Source organism: Gymnodraco acuticeps, unplaced genomic scaffold (assembly GCF_902827175.1).
Source record: "Gymnodraco acuticeps unplaced genomic scaffold, fGymAcu1.1, whole genome shotgun sequence".
Taxonomy (NCBI): domain Eukaryota; kingdom Metazoa; phylum Chordata; class Actinopteri; order Perciformes; family Bathydraconidae; genus Gymnodraco; species Gymnodraco acuticeps.
The window spans coordinates 263020-282308 of NW_022989748.1; the positions used below are offsets into that span (position 1 = coordinate 263020).

At 42.1% G+C, this 19289-nt stretch overlaps 1 protein-coding gene across 21 annotated transcripts in view; it reads left to right on the forward strand.

Moving 5' to 3' along the window:
* The window catches only part of mark2b (MAP/microtubule affinity-regulating kinase 2b), a 51614-nt gene extending 34091 nt beyond the window's left edge, over positions 1–17523 (forward strand). For 8 of the 21 annotated variants that reach the window (XM_034219584.1, XM_034219497.1, XM_034220050.1 and 5 more), the window contains 8 exons: positions 911–1005; positions 4324–4476; positions 6894–6941; positions 8279–8545; positions 10555–10581; positions 13464–13502; positions 14110–14216; positions 14935–17523. In XM_034219584.1, coding sequence (XP_034075475.1) covers positions 911–1005; positions 4324–4476; positions 6894–6941; positions 8279–8545; positions 10555–10581; positions 13464–13502; positions 14110–14216; positions 14935–15284 — 1086 coding nt within the window. In that variant the 3' untranslated portion in view covers positions 15285–17523. The remainder of the gene's footprint in view (positions 1–910; positions 1006–4323; positions 4477–6893; positions 6942–8278; positions 8546–10554; positions 10582–13463; positions 13503–14109; positions 14217–14934) is intronic. The other 13 variants (XM_034220211.1, XM_034220505.1, XM_034220796.1 and 10 more) reach the window with 11 other exon arrangements.
* Positions 17524–19289: the final 1766 nt, after the last annotated feature.

Here is a 19289-nt window from a genome sequence, read left to right on the forward strand (position 1 = left end):
ATTTAACACAGGACTAAGAAATAGATTATGAAATCAACACTTGTAGGAACCTCTATAACTTCCTCTCCAGTTCTGGCCAGCAGTCATTTAAAACAGATGACACTTTCAATACGACACCTTCAAACAAATGTTAGAGAATAAACTCTACTGAAAAGTTGTAAGAATATTGAGGGTATTTAGAGACTCTCCACTGAAGGGCTTTTATAGATTGTTTGTAGAATGCAGTAATGAAATGTGACCTCCCTACTCACCGTGGTTCACCTGCAAAGCTGTCAGTTGCCTGATAAGACCTGTTCTTAATATCTGTGTCACCCTCCTGTTCATTTATGGAGGGACCACTTTATGATTTTTATTAGCGTGTTGACTTCCTTGACATTGTGTAATTCCATGTAAAGCTCCACCTCACCTCAACCCGAGAAGATGGTGTCGGGTAGTGGAAAAACCCTGTGAGGGAGAGAGGGTTCTCTAAATGACCATTCATAAATAAGAACAGCAACGATTAAAAGATTCTAATTTTTTAATATATAGTCTGACCTGTATATAGGACCATAAAGGGAATGAACTGTTAGCTATCCAAAACATTATGAATGCAATCAAATATAATATATTGGATTATACTTAACGCCTTTTCTGTGAATAATAAGTTGCCCAATTAGATTTAGAATGTGTATGATTGTGCAGTACCATGACAAGTTGCAGGAAATTTAATTTGCTACATGAAATACTCTTAAGGCCTTATTGTCATGTAATTAATTTCACTAATCCGTGCCAATCGCGAAGCTTGCGGGATGCTTTTTCCTGCAATAATATATCACTTTTTATCATCCGACTTAAATCACTTTCAATGTCTTGATCCTAAACATTTCTATATTTCTAACATTGCTGTTCTTTTCCTCCTCTCTCCCTTCAGAATAGCATCCTGTCCACCGGTACCGGTCGTAGTCGGAACTCTCCTCTGACTGAGAGATCCACGCTGGGCCAGGGCATCCAGAACGGCAAGGACAGGTACCCACACACACAAAGACACATGCACACACGAGGTAAAAAGAGACGCACCACTGGTGTCTCACACACTCTATTTCAAGGAGTCTCAGTGTTAGTGAGGATGCACTGCACTTACACATAAACACACACACACTCTGGTTTGTGAATGAAGCCGGCCCGCAGCTGTCTTGGTGTCTGAGCTCCAGACCTTGGCCGGTCTCTCTCAATGCTCTGCCAGCTGGCTCAGGGAGGCCCTCAGCGCTCTCCCCCCCGGGGTGGGGTGAGCCCTCCTGGAAGAGGAACTCTGGCTCCCTTGGGAATTTAGGCCAACCCTTCAGTAGATTACAGATTACCCCTGGTGGTGGAGTGCCATTCAGAGCACAGGCAGGATTCGATGGACACACACCCACTCGGTAAACACACCCGCAGGTTGACACACACAGACCTCTTTTGGCATTGAATCCTTCTCCTTTTAACAAAATGTGCTGTTCCAATGAACTTCCCCCAGTTTAATCAAAGTTTTTGCCCAAAGTCCAATCAGGGAAAGAAGGTTTCAGTAGGTATGAACCTCAACAAATGACAATAATCTTAAAGTAATAAAAAGTCAAAAGCAAGCTTCCTTTCAGCCATTGGGTTTAGCCATAAATCAAGCCCCGCCCTCCTTTTTGTGTAATATGTCCTCCCTTTCCCCTCGCTCATGTCATGCTTCCAGATCTCCTTTTTTTTTACCACTTCAAACAATTCCAAAATAAAAATACAACATTTCGGAGTTTCTCGCTTGTGGGTTAATCTTTATTTTATTATAAAAAAACGCTTTTTTGCGGTACTTTGAGTAGACCCGGGATCGTACAGTGCCGAATACGCGTCCACACATACCACCATCACTCATGCTTAACCAGCCATATGCTCTGTGTGCTTTCTCATGAACATTAAACATTAAGCCAAACCATAATCCCTACTGTGATGCAGTGTTCATTGTCATTACTGCTTTATTGCCTGTTCATGATTCTCAAATGACCTCTTTGTCCCTGGAATAGTGCCTAACCTATAACATCATTTAAAATGTTTTATTGAATCTTGATAAATGTGTTTTTATTCCTAGTCTAAGCACTATGCAGTGATGATGAGGTCATTTGAGACAGCATTTTCTTGTTGTTTTTTTAGCACTGTGGGTCTAATAGCTGTGTTAGACTCTGCTAACTTAGTTGTTGTCATCTGCTTTGATTTTAAAGTAACTTTATTTGATCATCATTAATGCTTTGAAGTTTGGGCTTTTAAACATGTTACACCCCCCAACCCTCCCAATTCTCTCTTTCTAATTGTCTTCGTTTGGTGTTCTTTCGTCTGAGCTCTCACATTTTCTCGGCGCCTCTTACTTTTCCTTTGTGTCCAGCTTCATATTTTCCTCCTTGTTTTTATATAAATCTTTCTTATTCTCTAAAGAGATTAGGCAGACTTGTGATGGAATATTAACTCTTAGTGGCATTATATGGTCCCTGTACTGCCTCCTAATAGGCTTACATATACACAGAAATATCTACACAAACTCATTAACACACACAGGCTTAAATATACATGTCACCCATGCTCAATCGCTTGCCACACGCTGGGCTATCATTGAATGCCGTTATTTTTCCATCACTAGCCGCACTAGTCTCCGTCGGAAAGAAAGTGTGCGTTTGTCTCGGTGTTTATTTTCTGTGTAATTAGCAGCTGTTGGTTGACCTCAATAAAAGTGTCCCTCTCGTTGCTCGTTGCTCATTCCTCTGCCCTCTCTTCGTCTCTCTCTGGTCCCACTCTGCTGTGTGTGTGTGTGTGTGTGTGTGTGTGTGTGTGTGTGTGTGTGTGTGTGTGTGTGTGTGTGTGTGTGTGTGTGTGTGTGTGTGTGTGTGTGTGTGTGTGTGTGTGTGTGTGTGTGTGTGTGTGTGTGTGTGTGTGTGTGTGTGTGTGTGTGTGTGTGTGTGTGTGTGTGTTGTGTGTGTGTGTGTGTGTGTGGTGTGTGTGTGTGTGTGTGTGTGGTGTGTGGTGTGTGTGTGGTGTGTGTGTGTGGGTGGGTAGCTTTGTAGCTAATTATGAGAAAGTTCAGGATAACAGCCAGTGCTGTTTTTGCTCAAGTTAATCAATAAACGATGCTTTGTTACACATCTTGTTTAGATTGTTAGCAGTAGAAAAGGATTGGAGAGGAATGGGACAGGTCAGATCTATAAAATGTCGAGTTCAGGCGTCAGAGTGATAATTCTTAAACAGAACAATGAGAAAAGCTTTATTTTCTGCCAATCATCTACTCGTCTCATACAGAAAGTCAGGACCCTAACCTGAAAGGGAGCACCAGAAAGGTTGGTTTTAATATAGATTTTAAATATTTATCTCAGCAATGTAGCAAAGTTGATTGAATTATTTCCTATTAATGATTCCTTAATCATAAGTCAATTTTCCCGATTCATTTATTTAACATTCAGTCTGTAAAATATCTAGAAATGTATACTTTGCTGAGCCCAAAGTGACATCCACAAACTGCCTTTTTTGTCCAACCATCACTAAATGTATTTACATCATAGTAAACTCCAAAAACAAGGAAATATTCCCAGTGAGGAAAAATACAAAGAATTAACTTATCAAAATTGGATGTTTGCATATAACAAAACAAATATTTGTATGGCACAGTTCTTTACAAAAAATGTATACTGCAGATATCTTCAAATAAGCACTCTGTACCTTAAGATGGATAAACAAAGATATTTACACGCGGAAAGGGATCGGTTAGACAAATGTAGTTGGAGTTAATCCTGCGTAGCAATGCTTTGCACATTTCTGTAATATTTGTAACCTGACTTTGTCCGCATTATTTGTCTTGAGTGATTCCAGTCTTTCTAGCCAATAGAAAAGTGTGTTGTGTGTTTGTCTTCTGTGTGCTGCCTTTTTGTTTCGGGTAGACTTCACATGAAAACAGAAGAGGAACAGTCAGCCTTTGATGGTGCCCTCTGATTGTTTTTTTTATGTGAAAACACCATGAAGCAATGTTAACAACAAAAAAGACCAACTTTTCTTCTTTGTTCCAGTCCTTTCCGCTGTGTGCTTTCTGTCTCTTTTTGTCTCTACTTCCTCTGTTCTCTCCCCCCCCCCTCCCCCTTACTGTGTTTGATAAGTGCTGCTTCTAACCATGCTCCACCTCACCTCCCCGCCCATCCACACACAAACCCCGCCCACTGTGTTTGTGTGAATGTGTGTATGCTTGTGTTTGTGTCACCTTTTTGGTGTGTTTGTCCCGTGTCACGTTCTGTCGGTCGGTGTGTGTGTGTTGGGCGGGGTATTCCTCCAATCCCTCCCCCCTCCTCTCAGCCTAAACACTCCGGGCTCCCGCGCCTCCACTGCCTCGGCTGCTGCCGTCCTCTCCTCCTCCTCCTCCTCCTCCTCCTCGCGTCCCCGTCATCAAAAGTCCCTCTCCTCCTCCAATCATCCATGCCCCTCTGACCTGCACGCACCACGGCCCAGGCAAGTCTCTCACTCACTCACACACACACACGCAAACACACACTCTCCCTGCCTCAGCCCCTTCCAGCTCATTAACTCGGCACAGATCATCAGCCTTCCCGCAAGAACTGGATGGACTAAAAGGAAAGAGGAGAGAAGAAGAAGGGATCAAATGTGGGCTCTGAAACCTTCCATCACTGCTGCATTAAAACAACTCTTTGATGACGTCATAGTGCTTTTAAGACATGCTTTCACAAAGCAGGGAAATGTATCAAAGAGTAGGTGTTTTACCTAAAACAAAGAGCCCCACTTGCCAACAGACACCTCACATGCACATTCACATGCATCTCATTTATTCTCAAATGTTTTATAGCTTTTTGTTTTGGAATGGTCTTTTTATCAACCTAAACCTGCCTCCTGCATCACTGGGTGTTGATATCACGAAAAGAGATCAAGCCTTTCCAAAAGGGTAAATTGGTGATCGAAAATGATGAGTCACTTGTGTGCAGTTTTGGAAAAGTATGCAATTAAATCTGGCAAACTTCCTATCTATAATTGTAGTGTAGCAGAAAATAGACGGCGTTAAATACTTAACATGAAACCGTTGTGGAGTTGCTGGTGATATCAAGGGTTGTTCTGAGTTTCCACATTTATATATTTACCACTACAGCATCACCATAGTGAGACGTCCAGCTACCGTAGACTTAACAGTTACTTAGCAACAGCCAGTACAAGCTAAACTCCGCAACACTGGCCAATCAGCCACACGCATACTTCACACCACCCATAACTGAGCAGTCAGCCTGAGAACTAGATGAGCAGGTTTTTCACCGCAGCGACCTCTGACAGACAGGAGATGTTTTGTTTTTTTGTTTTATAAGGTTTCCTGGCTTAAGATAAAAACAGACATATTCAGAGAAAAGACGTGTATGAAGCAGGAATCAGGTTTCCACACACAGCTGGTGAACTGTGTGCAGGCCAGCTCCTTATATAACATTGGTTATATGCTGGCTTAATAGAGAAATGTGCTGTACATCTGGAAACTTAGTCTAAGAAATCAAATATATAAAGAAAGTTGAATGAGATAACATTTCCTAGAAAGCTTATGTTGACATTACAGAAGTAAAGTGTAGAAAAGTCCAAAGTATGACCTCAACCTACCCCTGATTAATTGACTCTGTTGTTGTAAAAAAACATTATTCTGCATCTAAAACGAAGTTGACATTTGCAGGAACATTTCTAAGCTGTTCAGACCTTTACAGCTGACCTGCTAACTGGTGATCTTGCCCACAGAAGTGCATTAGTGACAGTCTGTGTCAATTGTTTGGATGCTGAACAACAATCTCCTAGGCAAATAAGAGTTCAGAATGTATGTGGACCAGAGAAAGTCGAATGGTGGTCTGATAAAGAGTAAAGGTGTACTTTATCTGTGCAGATGGATAGTCAAATATTAATATTTTTGAGATTTTAATGGACAATATATTCCTAATATCTAGTTTCAGAGTGCTTCTCTGAGCATCACTTCTCTGCATTCTGATTCCAATGGATGGCCTGCCAGCTAAAATAAACTAAAGTGTTCTGTGGTCAACAAAAAATACAGATCTAATAATTGTGACGATGCATGTTTTTTTCTGAAATGGTATCTGACTTATTGTTGCATGTATAAATGTATAATATTATGTAATATGCATAATATACATCTGGTTTTCTGACATGTTGTGTTTGTGGACAGAAGGATTTTCCCAGGGTGTACAAATCAAGCTCAATCCTGAAGTAATAGTAGCAATACATTTCCCCACAGCCTCTGTTGTTCTCAGAGTTTGCTGAGTGCTCTCATTCACACTCAATCTGCTTTGTAAACCCCCCTTTTAGTTTTGAAGTTGCCTGGGAAAACCCTGTCTTCATTAATGTAATGTGGCGTGTGTCTCGTTGAATGAATGAAGCAGTAATCACCTGACTGTCTGGTTGATCATCTGTGTGTGTCGGCCGTCTTTATACTTGTCTTTTGGTGTGTTGTTTAAGTTGCCTGCTTGATAGTGTCTGTTTCAAAGGCTGCTTTGATACAGATATATTTTATACCACTTTTTCTGACCCTTGAGTCACTTTATACCGTGGACATTATACATAACATTATAATGGTCTTTGAAAATGTTCCTTAGCTACTTTAAAGTGGAAATAAGATTGAACTTTTAGTTAATTTGGCCTTTTTTTTTTTACTGGTTACAGCATCAGTTGAATACAAGTCCCTGCAAACTAGGAGTAGCAAAACAATCCTTTACTTAAATATTATAACAAGTGGTATATTAGTTCAGAATCAGGGAACCCAGCCTTTCTTGAAACGGCTGTATAGTGGAAACCCACCACAAATGTCAGACTGGCTGTTTGTGCTTTTTGTCTGCTCCATGTTGAAGTCTTGTTCTGTTGCATGCGTCGTTCAGCAGTGAGCTTGGGATGTTCAGAACCTGGTTGGGAACGCTGGAGAGAAGGTACCACTCCAAAACATAGACTGTACCCTCAGTGAGGGTTAGGACCCTTTTCTCAGAACATAGTCTGTGACCTGATGTCCCACCCACTCCTCTTTTATCCAGCTGTCCCCAATTACCCTTCTAAAAAACACCACTCATGAATTAACATCATTTTTAACAACCTGTGTTACTGCAAGAGTACTCATGATGTACTGTAATGTGGCAGCAAGGCTGTACAAAGGCAGCGCCACATTTGTATAACTTAGAGGTGCTCTGGACTATATGCAAATGAAGTATGCTTACTAGCATGAAAATCATCCTGATGACACACACCTTCTGCTGATAATTACAGGATGACACTACTCTTCTCTTAAAGTGACAATGCAGTGCTTTTATATTTAAAACAAAATGGTAAAGCTATTTTTCTCCTTGCATTCAACAGCCATCTTCATAATAATATGTGAAACTGATCTCCACTAACCTCTTGATCCAGCCTCTTTATCCTATCCATAGAGGACCTGTGTGTTTGTGCACAACTTTAATATATCCACATCAAATTGAAGGACTTGTTGAAGCTGTTCATTACAGTGTTAGTGTGTAAACTGGCCTCTTTCCTTTTCTTTGTAGCGTTGTAGAGGTCTGCATGGGACTGCTTTAATTCGTTTCTCATTGGAGTAACCTTGTCCTGCAAATGAAACGTGTGCTATGTATTATGGTAGTCCCATTGCAGCCCTCTAATGCAGACGGTCCACTCATTAACTTCTAATTCATTCCACTCTGTCACTGCGTGGGTGCTTTTTTGCAATTTCTGTCTGTTGTGTTTGCCATCTGCTGCAGGTGCACTGCTGGAAGATGCTCACACACAAGCCACAAAGCAAATGCAAGCTTTAAGCTCAAGTGTATGTTTTGTTTATTTTCCTGTGTGAGTGAGAGAGAGAGAGCGCTTGGAGTTTGTGATGCATTGCCCCACGGTCAAAGCAAAGAGGATTAAAACTGTGTATCTGTGACCTAAACGTGGCCCTAAATATTGACTTGGCTGACTTAAGGGATTAAATGAAACATCATGGCGAGCAGACGTTGATACTTGTATGACCTTACACTCGGGTAAGTAGCATTCCAGACAGAACGAGATGTTTGTCTAACTGTTTGTTCCTCTTCACTCCCATCCCCTCTCCATCTACTTCCTCCCACACCACCTTGCTTTCTTCTTCTTCATTTGCACCTCCTCTCCTCTGCTGCTTCTCTCATCACACCTTCCAAACTCTTCTCCTCTCCAATCTTTTCTCGCCTCGTCTTCTCCACCTCTCTCTTTCTCTACCCCCCTTCCCCACCTCTGTCTTCCCACTCTTCCTCTACAGTGCCACGACTCAGCGGCCTCCCGGTGCCTCCCCCTCTGCCCACAACATCAGCAGCGCTGCCGTGTCGGACCGTGCCAACTTCTCCCGAGGGGTGGGCATCCGCAGCACATTCCACGCAGGCCAGCAGCGGGGGGCCCGGGACCAGCAGGGCTCCGCCTACCCCGGGGGCCCGGCGTCCCCGTCACTGTCACATGGCAACAGCCAGGCCCGGAGGACACACGGAGCCACGGGGATCTTCAGCAAGTTCACATCCAAGTTCGTACGCAGGTGAGCGGCGGAAAAGAGAGGGAGGAGCATGGGGAAATGTAAAGTGGGGAAAGTTAGAATTATACTCGGAGAAAGGAAGTAGCAAAACTGGGGGAAATATGTGGCAAAAGAACATTTGTATATTATCATGCGGTACTTTTACAGATTGAAGCTTTCTCTGAGTAGTGAGGTTTCAGCTTTAAAGGAGAAAATTACTAGGTTTACGTTACAAGTCATTTCATGTGCTCGTTTCCTCCACCGTACATCTATATCATCACTGGAGCATTTCTTTAGTGGGGCTGGTCTCTCCCCTATCACTAAACTTGTGCTGATCTGTAACTCTGCTGAGAGTAGAAAGGGAGAGGAAGGGAACAGCTGTGGCTCCTCTATAATTTTGTCTGCAGCGGCGGTGACTGAGGAGTAATTTTGGTTTCGGTTCCACGTCTGGCCCAGTTTTCATCTCAGTCCTCCACTACAAGGTTGCAGCCCTAAAACTGCTCTCATGGGTATCTCGTTGTAATCAGAGCTAAACTAGTTTTATGTAGATGTTTTTGAATTTCTCTCTGGCTTTGTCCCTTTGATCTGACTCTGCTGTGTAAATACAGAGAGGTGAAGACGGCATTGTGGTGACAAAAGTGGAAGGGAAGGAAAAACCCAACAAGTATCTACTAACTCTTTGACAGAAGTGGCTTGAGACAACTGGCCTGATGTTCCTCCTTGTCTGTGCATTGGATTCTACTAGTTTCTATAGAAAAAAAGGTCGTCTAAATCCTTATAGAGCATGATGAAGTCTGTACACATCAGTCAGAATGAGAGGAAAGTAGTGCACAGGAGACAAAGAACTGGCATATTATTATCAGAGAAGGAATTGACCATGTGGAGGAGAGGAAGTGACGGCAAGTCAGGGTTTAAAGGTGGAAATGTGTGTGAGGAAGGGGAAGAGTGTACGCAATGGAGCTTAAAAATAACAGAAGTTGAGCTTTGAAAGCTGTGTGTGTGTGTGTGTGTGTGTGTGTGTGTGTGTGTGTGTGTGTGTGTGTGTGTGTGTGTGTGTGTGTGTGTGTGTGTGTGTGTGTGTGTGTGTGTGTGTGTGTGTGTGTGTGTGTGTGTGTGTGTGTGTGTGTGGGGGTGTGGGGGTGTGGGTGTGGTGCAGAGGTACAGGCGCAGCCACTCTCTAGGCCTCCCACTCAGAGATACTGTAGCTCCGTGGCGACAGTATCCATGGTTACACCGGAGATATCACTTTCCCTCAACTATAAATACCGGTAGTGGGGACACCTTGACACACACACGCAACTTGGCATGCTGGTAGGAAGTCGAAGTGGTGGAGACAGAGAGATTGTGTTGCATTTGTGCAGTTTGACCACACACACACACACACATATACATAGCACTAAAGCTATGTGTTTGATTAACATATCATATAACCTCATCACTGCACTTTTCTGCTTGGTTGGTAGTACTTCACACAAATCAGTGTACTTGCATGTGTGTGTGCTAAATTAAGTTTCTCAATGTGTGTTCAAGATTAAGTTGTTGCTTAACTTGTGCTTTTTCATTTGAAATGTGTCTTTGTGTGTTTAGGAGGTGGATTTCTCTCCCCTCCTCTCTGTGGTTACCATGTGTTAACTCTTCACCTCACACAAACACTTTCTTTTCAGGAAGACTCTAAATGTGGAGGAGTGCTTCATTTTCATTTTGGGATGAGGGAGGGGGGGTGACTGTTCAAACTGGGTCTCTTAATGGAATGTTCCCACAGAGCTCATTAAATCCTTCTTAGGTGTTTTTGTGTGCGATTAATAATGTCTGTTCACACCACACGTCCCATATTTACGGATTGAAAGTCGACGTCATTGACAATAATTTTTGTTTTTATTTTTCCGTTATTTAATGTTGCTTGTTGCTTCAACCCCAAATGACTGTGTTGGTCAGTTTGCTACTCAAAAGGGCAGCTTGTCTCTCTAATTCTAAACGTTTTTATATATACGTTTGTTTCTCTTTCTTTCTTTATCCCTCTTTTGTTTTTGTAGAAATCTCTCGTTCAGGTTTCCAAGAAGGTAGGCAACACCCCCAACGTTAAATATAACCCCTTGATATATACCCGTATACTCTCTTCTTCATATATATTTTACATATATATATATATATTTCCTCCCCTTTTGGTGTTTCGTGCAGCTTTTTGTTGAAATCTTCCTTTTTTGCCTTGAGCCTTTATCTTTTCTCCTTTTTTATTTTTTCTGTGGTTGGCCCCTTTTTTTTTAGCCTTCTGGTTTTGTGTGTTTTGGCCCATTTTTTTATTTATTCTTTTTTTTGGACTAACTTCCCTTCACTCAGCCATACTTAACTCACTCACTCCATCATCACGCGGCACAATAACACCTCACCCTTCTTCCTCTTCGTCCCTCCCATCCACCTCCTCATCCTCATACCCCTCTTTTCATGTATTTACTAGATAGTGTGTGAGCTTGTTTCCCCCTATAGCGTCCCGGATTTAGGTCAAGTCTTAATGGTGTAATAGATCAAACTACTCCCTTTTCTATTCTCTATTTCTTAGCTTCAGATGCAGGTAACAGTGTCCTAATTTGAGCTTAATGGAGATCTTTGTTTCCAAATCCTAAAAGTAATGATGTAATATCCTAAGTATTAGTATTTGAGTGTTTACGCGTTTTGTCATCTTAGTCTTGTGTCTTCCTAGGATTGTTGCTTATCAAAGCTAACGCCACATACCAAACTACCACCCATCTCACCTCTGCTTTCATCAGTTGGTCATTAGACTTTCCATTAAAAGCTACTTTTTAGTCGTTGGTGTACGTTTGTGAGGATCCCACAGGGGAGGACATATATGATCAAATATATAATGGTTGAGGAGGAGAGGACCCGGGAGGGACGAGGTCGCAGTGTTTCTCAGGCTGCACTCTTTTCTGGAGGCTGCACACTTCCTTTTCTCTTCCATGGCTCTGTTCTCACTCTGGCACTGGCTCTCTAACAGCAACAGCAGCAGAACTGGATGGCTTTGACCTACTCTGGCTGGAAAATACCCTTTCATGCTGTCAACTCACACAGATGACACATGATGCACACACAGACATAAACACACATTTTGCCTCAATGCTCATATAGATGCTTGCACTAAAACATGACTCATTGATATATGTACATACTGAACACATTTCACAACCACATTTGTCTCACTTGCTTTTGAGTGCTTTTTACCAGCAGGTTGGTCAATGTTCCTCTAATATGGACCATTGCTCCACCTGGTGGTTAGAAGTTGTACTATTTTATTATTATCAGAGTAGTGATACACTATCTTACCTTCGTCCTTGTAAAGGCTTCTCATAAATCTATACATTTGAAATATGAGAGTAATAAATAATGAATCTGCCGTAAAATGACATTTCGAAATAAATGTATTTACATTGCTTTGTATTTTGGGGTGCTCAATAACTTAAGCAAGAGATTAAGACTTTATAATTTCTTCCTTTTATGTCAAAGAGCCTTCCCCTGTGAGCTGTTTTGCATCCCATCATATCTAGCTAAATCATACAGAGCGTGCAAAATGGCACAAATGACCTACTTTTACATTATTCACCAATTATATTATTTAAGAAAAACCCTTGTGTAACATTTCTCCACTCCTCCCACTTGTCATTTCCCATGTTTAATATGATTTAACCATGTTTCTGTTGCAGCAGGTATTTTACATGTTTTATTTTAATGGGGCAAAAGAGGAATGATGTCTTTTCCCACTACAGAATGAATTTAAGACGAAAAGCTGTTGAATTTGTCATGTTCGGGTCACTTTCCTTCCATTGTCTGCACGTGTTTAGCTGTCTTTCGTTGTCGTCTGCTTTTCTCTGTTGAGTTTGTCTCGTGTGTTTTCAGTCTGATGGTATGAGAGAGACCTTGTGCGTGTGTGTTACATATGTGTTATAATATAGGATTTTTAAACCGCCTATGTGTAGGTCAAATGTTACTAACACAGATTTTAATGCAGTGCTGGGATCAACAATGCTCCTAACCTCCTTTTAGTTCTAACGACTCGCCCTCACCGTGCCGACTGTTCTGTTCCAAACCATTCCATTCCGTTCCACATCGCTCCATGTTACATTGTGATGTTCCATTTTGTTCCAAATTTCTCCATAACATTGTGTTACCAACATTCCATTCTGCTGGTTCCATTCCGTGTCAAATTGTTCCATGTTAGATTGTTTTACCAACATTCCATTTTTTGGAACCATTCCATTCTGTACCAAATTGTACAATGTTACATTTTGGTACGAGCATTCCATTCAGTTGGAACCCATTCCATTCCTTGCCTTTCCACTCTGATCCAACATGCACAAACTTTGACATTTTTTCAAACGTTTCATTCAGTTGAATTTCTATTCACACCATTCTATTCCGTCACCCACCTGGTTGCACCAGCTTCTTCTCATTTCCTTGCCCACATTTTCCCAAACAATTGGCAGTTATATTTAGACAACTTTTGTTCATTAGATTTGCATTAAATGTGTCTTTGCAACTGGCATATAGGACAAAACACACGCTACAATACACAACAATAATGCAACTCAAAATGAATATAAGTCCATCAACATTACAACACTGCATCATACACAGCAATATTTACACTTTTGAAATGATTAATAACTTGGGACAGACGTAACACATAAACGTTAGATGGCTGGTGCAACCCAACCCATGAAGACCCTCCTCCTCTTGAGGGCAGAGTGGACTGGCACTGGGATCTGCGTGCCGTGCAGTTGAATTAAATCTGAACAGTTGGAGTGGAAACTAGATATTTTGGTGCTCCATGTGTTTGAGTTGGAACGTTCAGTCTGGCATGGCGAGCAGCGACTGACTGACTATTTGTGTAAGAGTCCAGATGTTGCCCTTAGCCCTGAAAAAGACTAAACTTTTGTTGATTTTTCTCGAGGAGTCCGTATGAGGGAGAGGGTCGGGATGAGGGGAGCAGGTGAGAAACAGAGCAGCCCGAAAACCCCCTACAAACCCCCCAGACTCTACCAAACCCGCCTGCCAATCAGTAGACTGGAGCCTATCAGTAGATGATCTCTGAGCTTGTTGTGAATGGGGGGGGGGTTGCAAACTGGGATTAAATTGGTTGGTGGTGGTGATAATGGCTTGACCAATCAGGGGACGGGAGATTAGCGGTGAATGGTAGCATCCCTGAGAGTGTGTGCCGGTGTGGACCTGCATGTGTGTGTGCGGGGAAATCACATTTAAAGGACCCACATGTGTGTTTGTGTGCGAGCAGATTTAAATTTCAGGTGTTAATCCATATTTCTAGAGATGATGCACGCACACAAACACACACAGGGGAACTCAAAGACATGTTGCTTTTGTTTTCATTTCCGCAACCTCATCATCTTCCTCTCAATCATTTCTCCCTCCTCCTCCTCCCCTCCCATTTTTGTCTCTACTTTTTAAATATTTCTCTCGATTCTCACTTGTTTTCTCTCTTTGCTCCTTTCTTCCTGACCCTCCCTTCTCTTTGTCTTCCCTCTTCTCCTCTTGTCTTCCTCCACCTCTCTTCTTCTTCCTCTCTCCCACCCCTCACCCAGGTCTATGCTGAGCAGCACAGTGGACAAGTCGGAGAAGACGTCCGGCGGGGTCCTCTCCTCTTCCAACAACGATGAGAACAACTCCTCCCCAGGGTCTGGTAACACCGGTAGGTTTGCTTTAGGAACTCTGCTCTAATGATGGCAATAGTAGAACCAACACAGTGGTATTTTGGTAGCATTCTTTCAATGATTATGTCCTAAAGTTTTCCAATTATAACACCTTAAAAGGACCTTTTATCACGTTGCTTCGTTGGGCTGAATTAATGTGCTTTACTGCAGCATTTAAACCCAAGATAAACAGATTTTGCAAAGTGTATAAATATTATGCCGAAATAACTCCATTATAATGCAGATGTGTTGAAAGTCTACATTAATGCTTAGTCAGGTTAGTCCGCAAGAGAACAAGCATGACACTTTGAAAATGCTTGTTTTCTGAATGGAGTTCTGTTCACTCAGTGCTATGCTAACATTTTAGCATTGCACTTGTTTTCTTTTCACGTCCTCTTAGTTCTGTTTCCTCTTTTCACTTTGCCTCTTTTACCCATTATTTGTATCATCCCTTCTTTCTTGTCATGCAACCATCTCGCATCATCTAAATCTTTATTTATTATTACTTAATGAGAACAAGCAGGAAACACAAACAAAGACACAGCAACAAGAAGATGACATTCCCATTTCATAAAAAAGTGAAATACAATAATAAAACAACGTAATAATACTAATTTGAAAAGAACAAAACTGAAAATAAAGAAAAACATAATCTGTAGTTTTTGCCTCTTGTCTGATTATTACTCTTACCTCATCTCCACTCTCCTGCCCCCTCAGGTGGGACCGGCACCCCCCCGGCCATCGGCCTCCAGAAGGAGTCGGTGAAGCCTCGCTCGCTGCGCTTCACCTGGTCCATGAAGACCACGTCGTCCATGGAGCCGGCGGAGATGATGCGCGAGATCCGCAAGGTGCTGGACTCCAACAGCTGCGAGTATGAGCTGCGCGAGCGCTATATGCTGCTGTGCGTGTCGGGAAACCCCGCGCGAGACGACTTCGTCCAATGGGAGATGGAGGTGTGCAAGCTGCCGCGGCTCTCCCTCAACGGCGTGCGCTTCAAACGCATCTCCGGCACCTCCATCGCCTTCAAGAACATTGCCTCAAAGATTGCCAACGAGCTCAAACTGTGAGTGCGGAGGAGAGAGGTTCAGAGGTGGGAGGGGTGAAGGGGGGAGGTAGGGAGGAGGATGCTGTAAGTGGAGGTCAAGGAGGTAAGCTACAGGGTGGGATCACTTTAAAAAGAAAGCCGATTGTTATGTGGACAAAGGTCTGAAGTAGGGCTATCGGTTCCTCTGAGACTAGAAAAGCGTTGTTTTCTAGAAGTTCACGAGGCCATTAGAAACTCTGAGTCCGTGTCCTCTGAGTCGTGAAGTACTTATAGACCGAGGGTCTTCTCTCCCCCGCTGGGCTTTTCTTTCGTCACGTTCTACTTAGACGTTCCACTCTTCTGCATGTCCGCTCTGCTCTCTGTTTATTTAGTCGTCTCACTTTGATCACTTTGACCACTCCTGTCACTTCTTCCTGCTATTTATTCAGTTTGTTCTGCACGGTTCTGCTGCCAGCTCTTTTTGTGTAGGAAAGACAACCGGGTAAAAATCGGAGGGGGGGTTAAGATGGAGGACAAAGTGAGTGGAGGAATTGCTGATCAAGAAAAGCCAACGTTCTCTCTGAATCTCTAACAAGTGAGGATTGATGGAAAGTGTGGAGCCTTATTTTGCTGGAAAACTCATGAAAGGAGTCTCGATTTGAATTTGTTCTGATTCTCCTCCGACTCTGAATGGACTCCAACTGAGCCGACTTTGGTTGCTGAAACCCCCCCCTCTCACACATGCACACAAACACGCACACACAAATGGACTATGGATGGAAAGACTATGCTGTTGTTGGTTAAAGGACCCTCTTCACCCTCCTGTTTAAAAATGAACTTTAAAAATCCGCCTGAACCATCCTCCTCACACACACACACACACACACACACACACACACACACTCACTCTTCAACCCTCTAATTTCAAACTCGGCACAAACACATCCATGTTTTCGCCTCTTCACTCCCTTTGTCTTCCTCACTCATTAATTTCTCTCATCGATTGTTCTTCAAGTCTTTCTTTAGTTTGTTTTGTTAATTTCTTCTTCTTTTATGGCTTTTAAAAAAGAGTTGTGCACTGGAAAAGAGGGGCATCCGGGTGAACGAGGGAGGGACGGACAGTTCGTGGACGGGGTTGTTGATTTTACGTTGCCTTTCTTTGTAGAATTGAAATGTAAGGGTTTGTTCTTGTTGTCAGCACATACATGCTCGAATGATTTATTTGTATTTTTTTTTTTTTTTTTAATTGTTGGTATCACTTCGGTTGGCATCATGCCTTCATATCCAGAATGTCAACCCTGAACCGACGCATTTCTACCCCCCCACATCCGCTTTCTGCTACTCCCAGACACACACCTTTTGGAGTATGTAACAAACAGTATGTGTGTGTGTGTGTGTGTGTGTATTATAAAAGATCACTGGAAGACAACAAAAAAGAAAAAAGAATCGACAACGACGAATGGTGAATTATTTTCTTCTTCTACTTTTGATTTGATAATATATTTTTGTGTCGTTGGAAATTTCGGGGGGGGGGGGCGGTTTGTACAGATTTGGATTTCTCGGGGTGGGGTGGGTGTGTGAAGGGTCGCGTCGGATCATATCATTGCTGCCTTTTTTTCTGTGTAGTGCACCTTTAACACACAGCTCATAGTTTATCGGATTAAACACAACCCCCCCTCAAGTGCAGATGGATGTATTTAAAGATGGCGGTGGTGACGACTACTGCTCGGCCTTTTTTTTTTCTCCGTTCATCTGTTCATTTTTAAGGCCTTATGGAAGCAGAGAGACTTGTTCGCTAAACGTTCTCGTATCACAGCACATGTTCAAACCAGATGACGTCACTTCCTTTCTCCCAAGAAGGGGGGGGCGAGGGGGACAATGCCTGGTCCCGTCTCCTGGTAACTTTATTTCTTTCTTTCTCACAATGACACAGTCGTTTTATTATTTTAGTTTTCAGTTTTTAATACGTCAGATTTTTTTTTCTTTCAAAGTTGATCATTGTATTAAGGTGCTGGGTATTGGATTCTAATTATTATTCTGGCTGTTGCTGTTATATTATCTCTTTCAGGGTTGATTTTATTTTACATTATTTCGTTTTACATTGCTGTAATTGACATTGATTTTAAATGTGTTTTGAGCAAACTGTAACTGTAGTGGTGGGTTTGGGGTTGGGAGGGGTGATCAACTCCTGAGAAATGTATTATTTTGTTTTTTTTTTGTTGTGCAAAGACAAAATGATGAAAAATTACAATGATAGTAATAAAAACAATGATATAATGATAGTCTGCCTCTGGAATCCATTATGCCGAAAGCAAGACACATTTGTTTCATGTCAGATTATATTTCGCTACATAATGATTGGTAACATTTTAATTGTTCTGAGCACATGACTAAAGGTGTCCTAAAGTTTCCCCATTTGAGCAAAAGAGTCCGAACAAATCAAGGTTTTTTCACAGGCTTATGATATGAATATATATTCCGTTTAGTTTCAAATGTAAACCCCCTTTTTGAGGTAATTCAGCTCTAACCCCAGACAAAACCAATATGAAAAACCTGGAATTGCTGCTTAAAAGAATACTTCACCAACAAAATGACCATATGTGCACTAAAGCTCTTCAGTCATGCAACAAAACATTCATGTAAAAAGGGCCATTTTGGGGATGAAATATTCCATGAATAGTCTTTGCTGCTTATTATTTGTTACTATTTGGTGGGTAGCATTTAAGACAGTATTTGGTATCAGGAGCCCGTTGAATAAATGAATTGTATTTAAGTTTCATCTTGATAAACAAGAGGAATATGTTCTGCTAGTTTAGATCCTGTTTGTATCTGTGAGACGCTGTGATGCTCCACATCAGCAGGAGGGGGTGTCACTGTTTCCTGTGTGTGTGTGTGTGTGTGTGTGTGTGGGGGGGGGGGGAACTGGGTCACTTTCAGCTGTGCAGGAAGTGTTCCTCAGCTTCAGAGAAACATTGCACCAGTTATATTTATACACGTAAGTATATATTTATTTTGTCAAACTTGTAATGTTACGTTACAGTTAGCAGTTCCTGTGTGAAATTACATAACAGTTACATAATCAATATATCTTTATTTTGTGTTGTATTTAACTAGATGAGGTGTGAGGAATTAAACATACTGCCTACTGGGTGAAATGTAACTAAGTACATTTAAGTATAATTAAAGTTACTTCCATTCTATTTTATGCCCCCTTCCACCTGTTTTCCTCTGAGGGGAATATTGTATTTACTGCACCACATTAATATGACTTGTATGGATACTTTACAGATGATTATTTAAAACCCTGAGTATGCTATCACAGGAGTAAGTTATATCACCCAACAGTATATCAAATGAAATGAGATCTATTGAGACCTGATGCTATAAAAGGCATCCTGCATGGAGTATCAATATTGAAGGCTGCTCCTTTTAGTCCACTAGTCCGCTGCCTTCATGTTAGTTTACATCATGTCTTTCTACACCGCCATCACTAACATTTTATTTGTGAATTAGACGAAGTTCCTAAATGATGGCCAAACATTTGTTTTGATGGGTCATAGTAACCTTTGACCGCCAAATTGTAAACAGTTCATCGTTGAGACCTGGGCCGTTTCTCAATCTCGAGGATTCTGGCTTCCAAGCCAATATTTCAAGGATGCTACGTCATCGAGTGCCGCAGAAGGACTTCCAATCTCCAGTATACTTGGAATTCCACCGAGGTCGCGGCCTTGGTTTGGGGGAAATTTCGAGGCTGCACATGGGTAGACTTCGCGTCCTTAAAATCCCCACAATGCTTTGCGCAAGGGTCCTTCTCAGGTCGATTAAATGGAATCCTTGCATCTCTCACTTGCGTCGTTTCCCTGCGTTTAGTCCCTCCCACCAGGGAAGCATGGAGAGACGCAAGGAAACCACGAGAAGCAGGGAAATTAGTTTTAAGAGTGTCACTACCCGATCCGTCCCCCTGCCCGATCGGTACTGCGCATGTGCGAGATGGTCCGCCATATTGGACCACTCCGGACGGCAACCCAAGATGGACACTTGACACAGT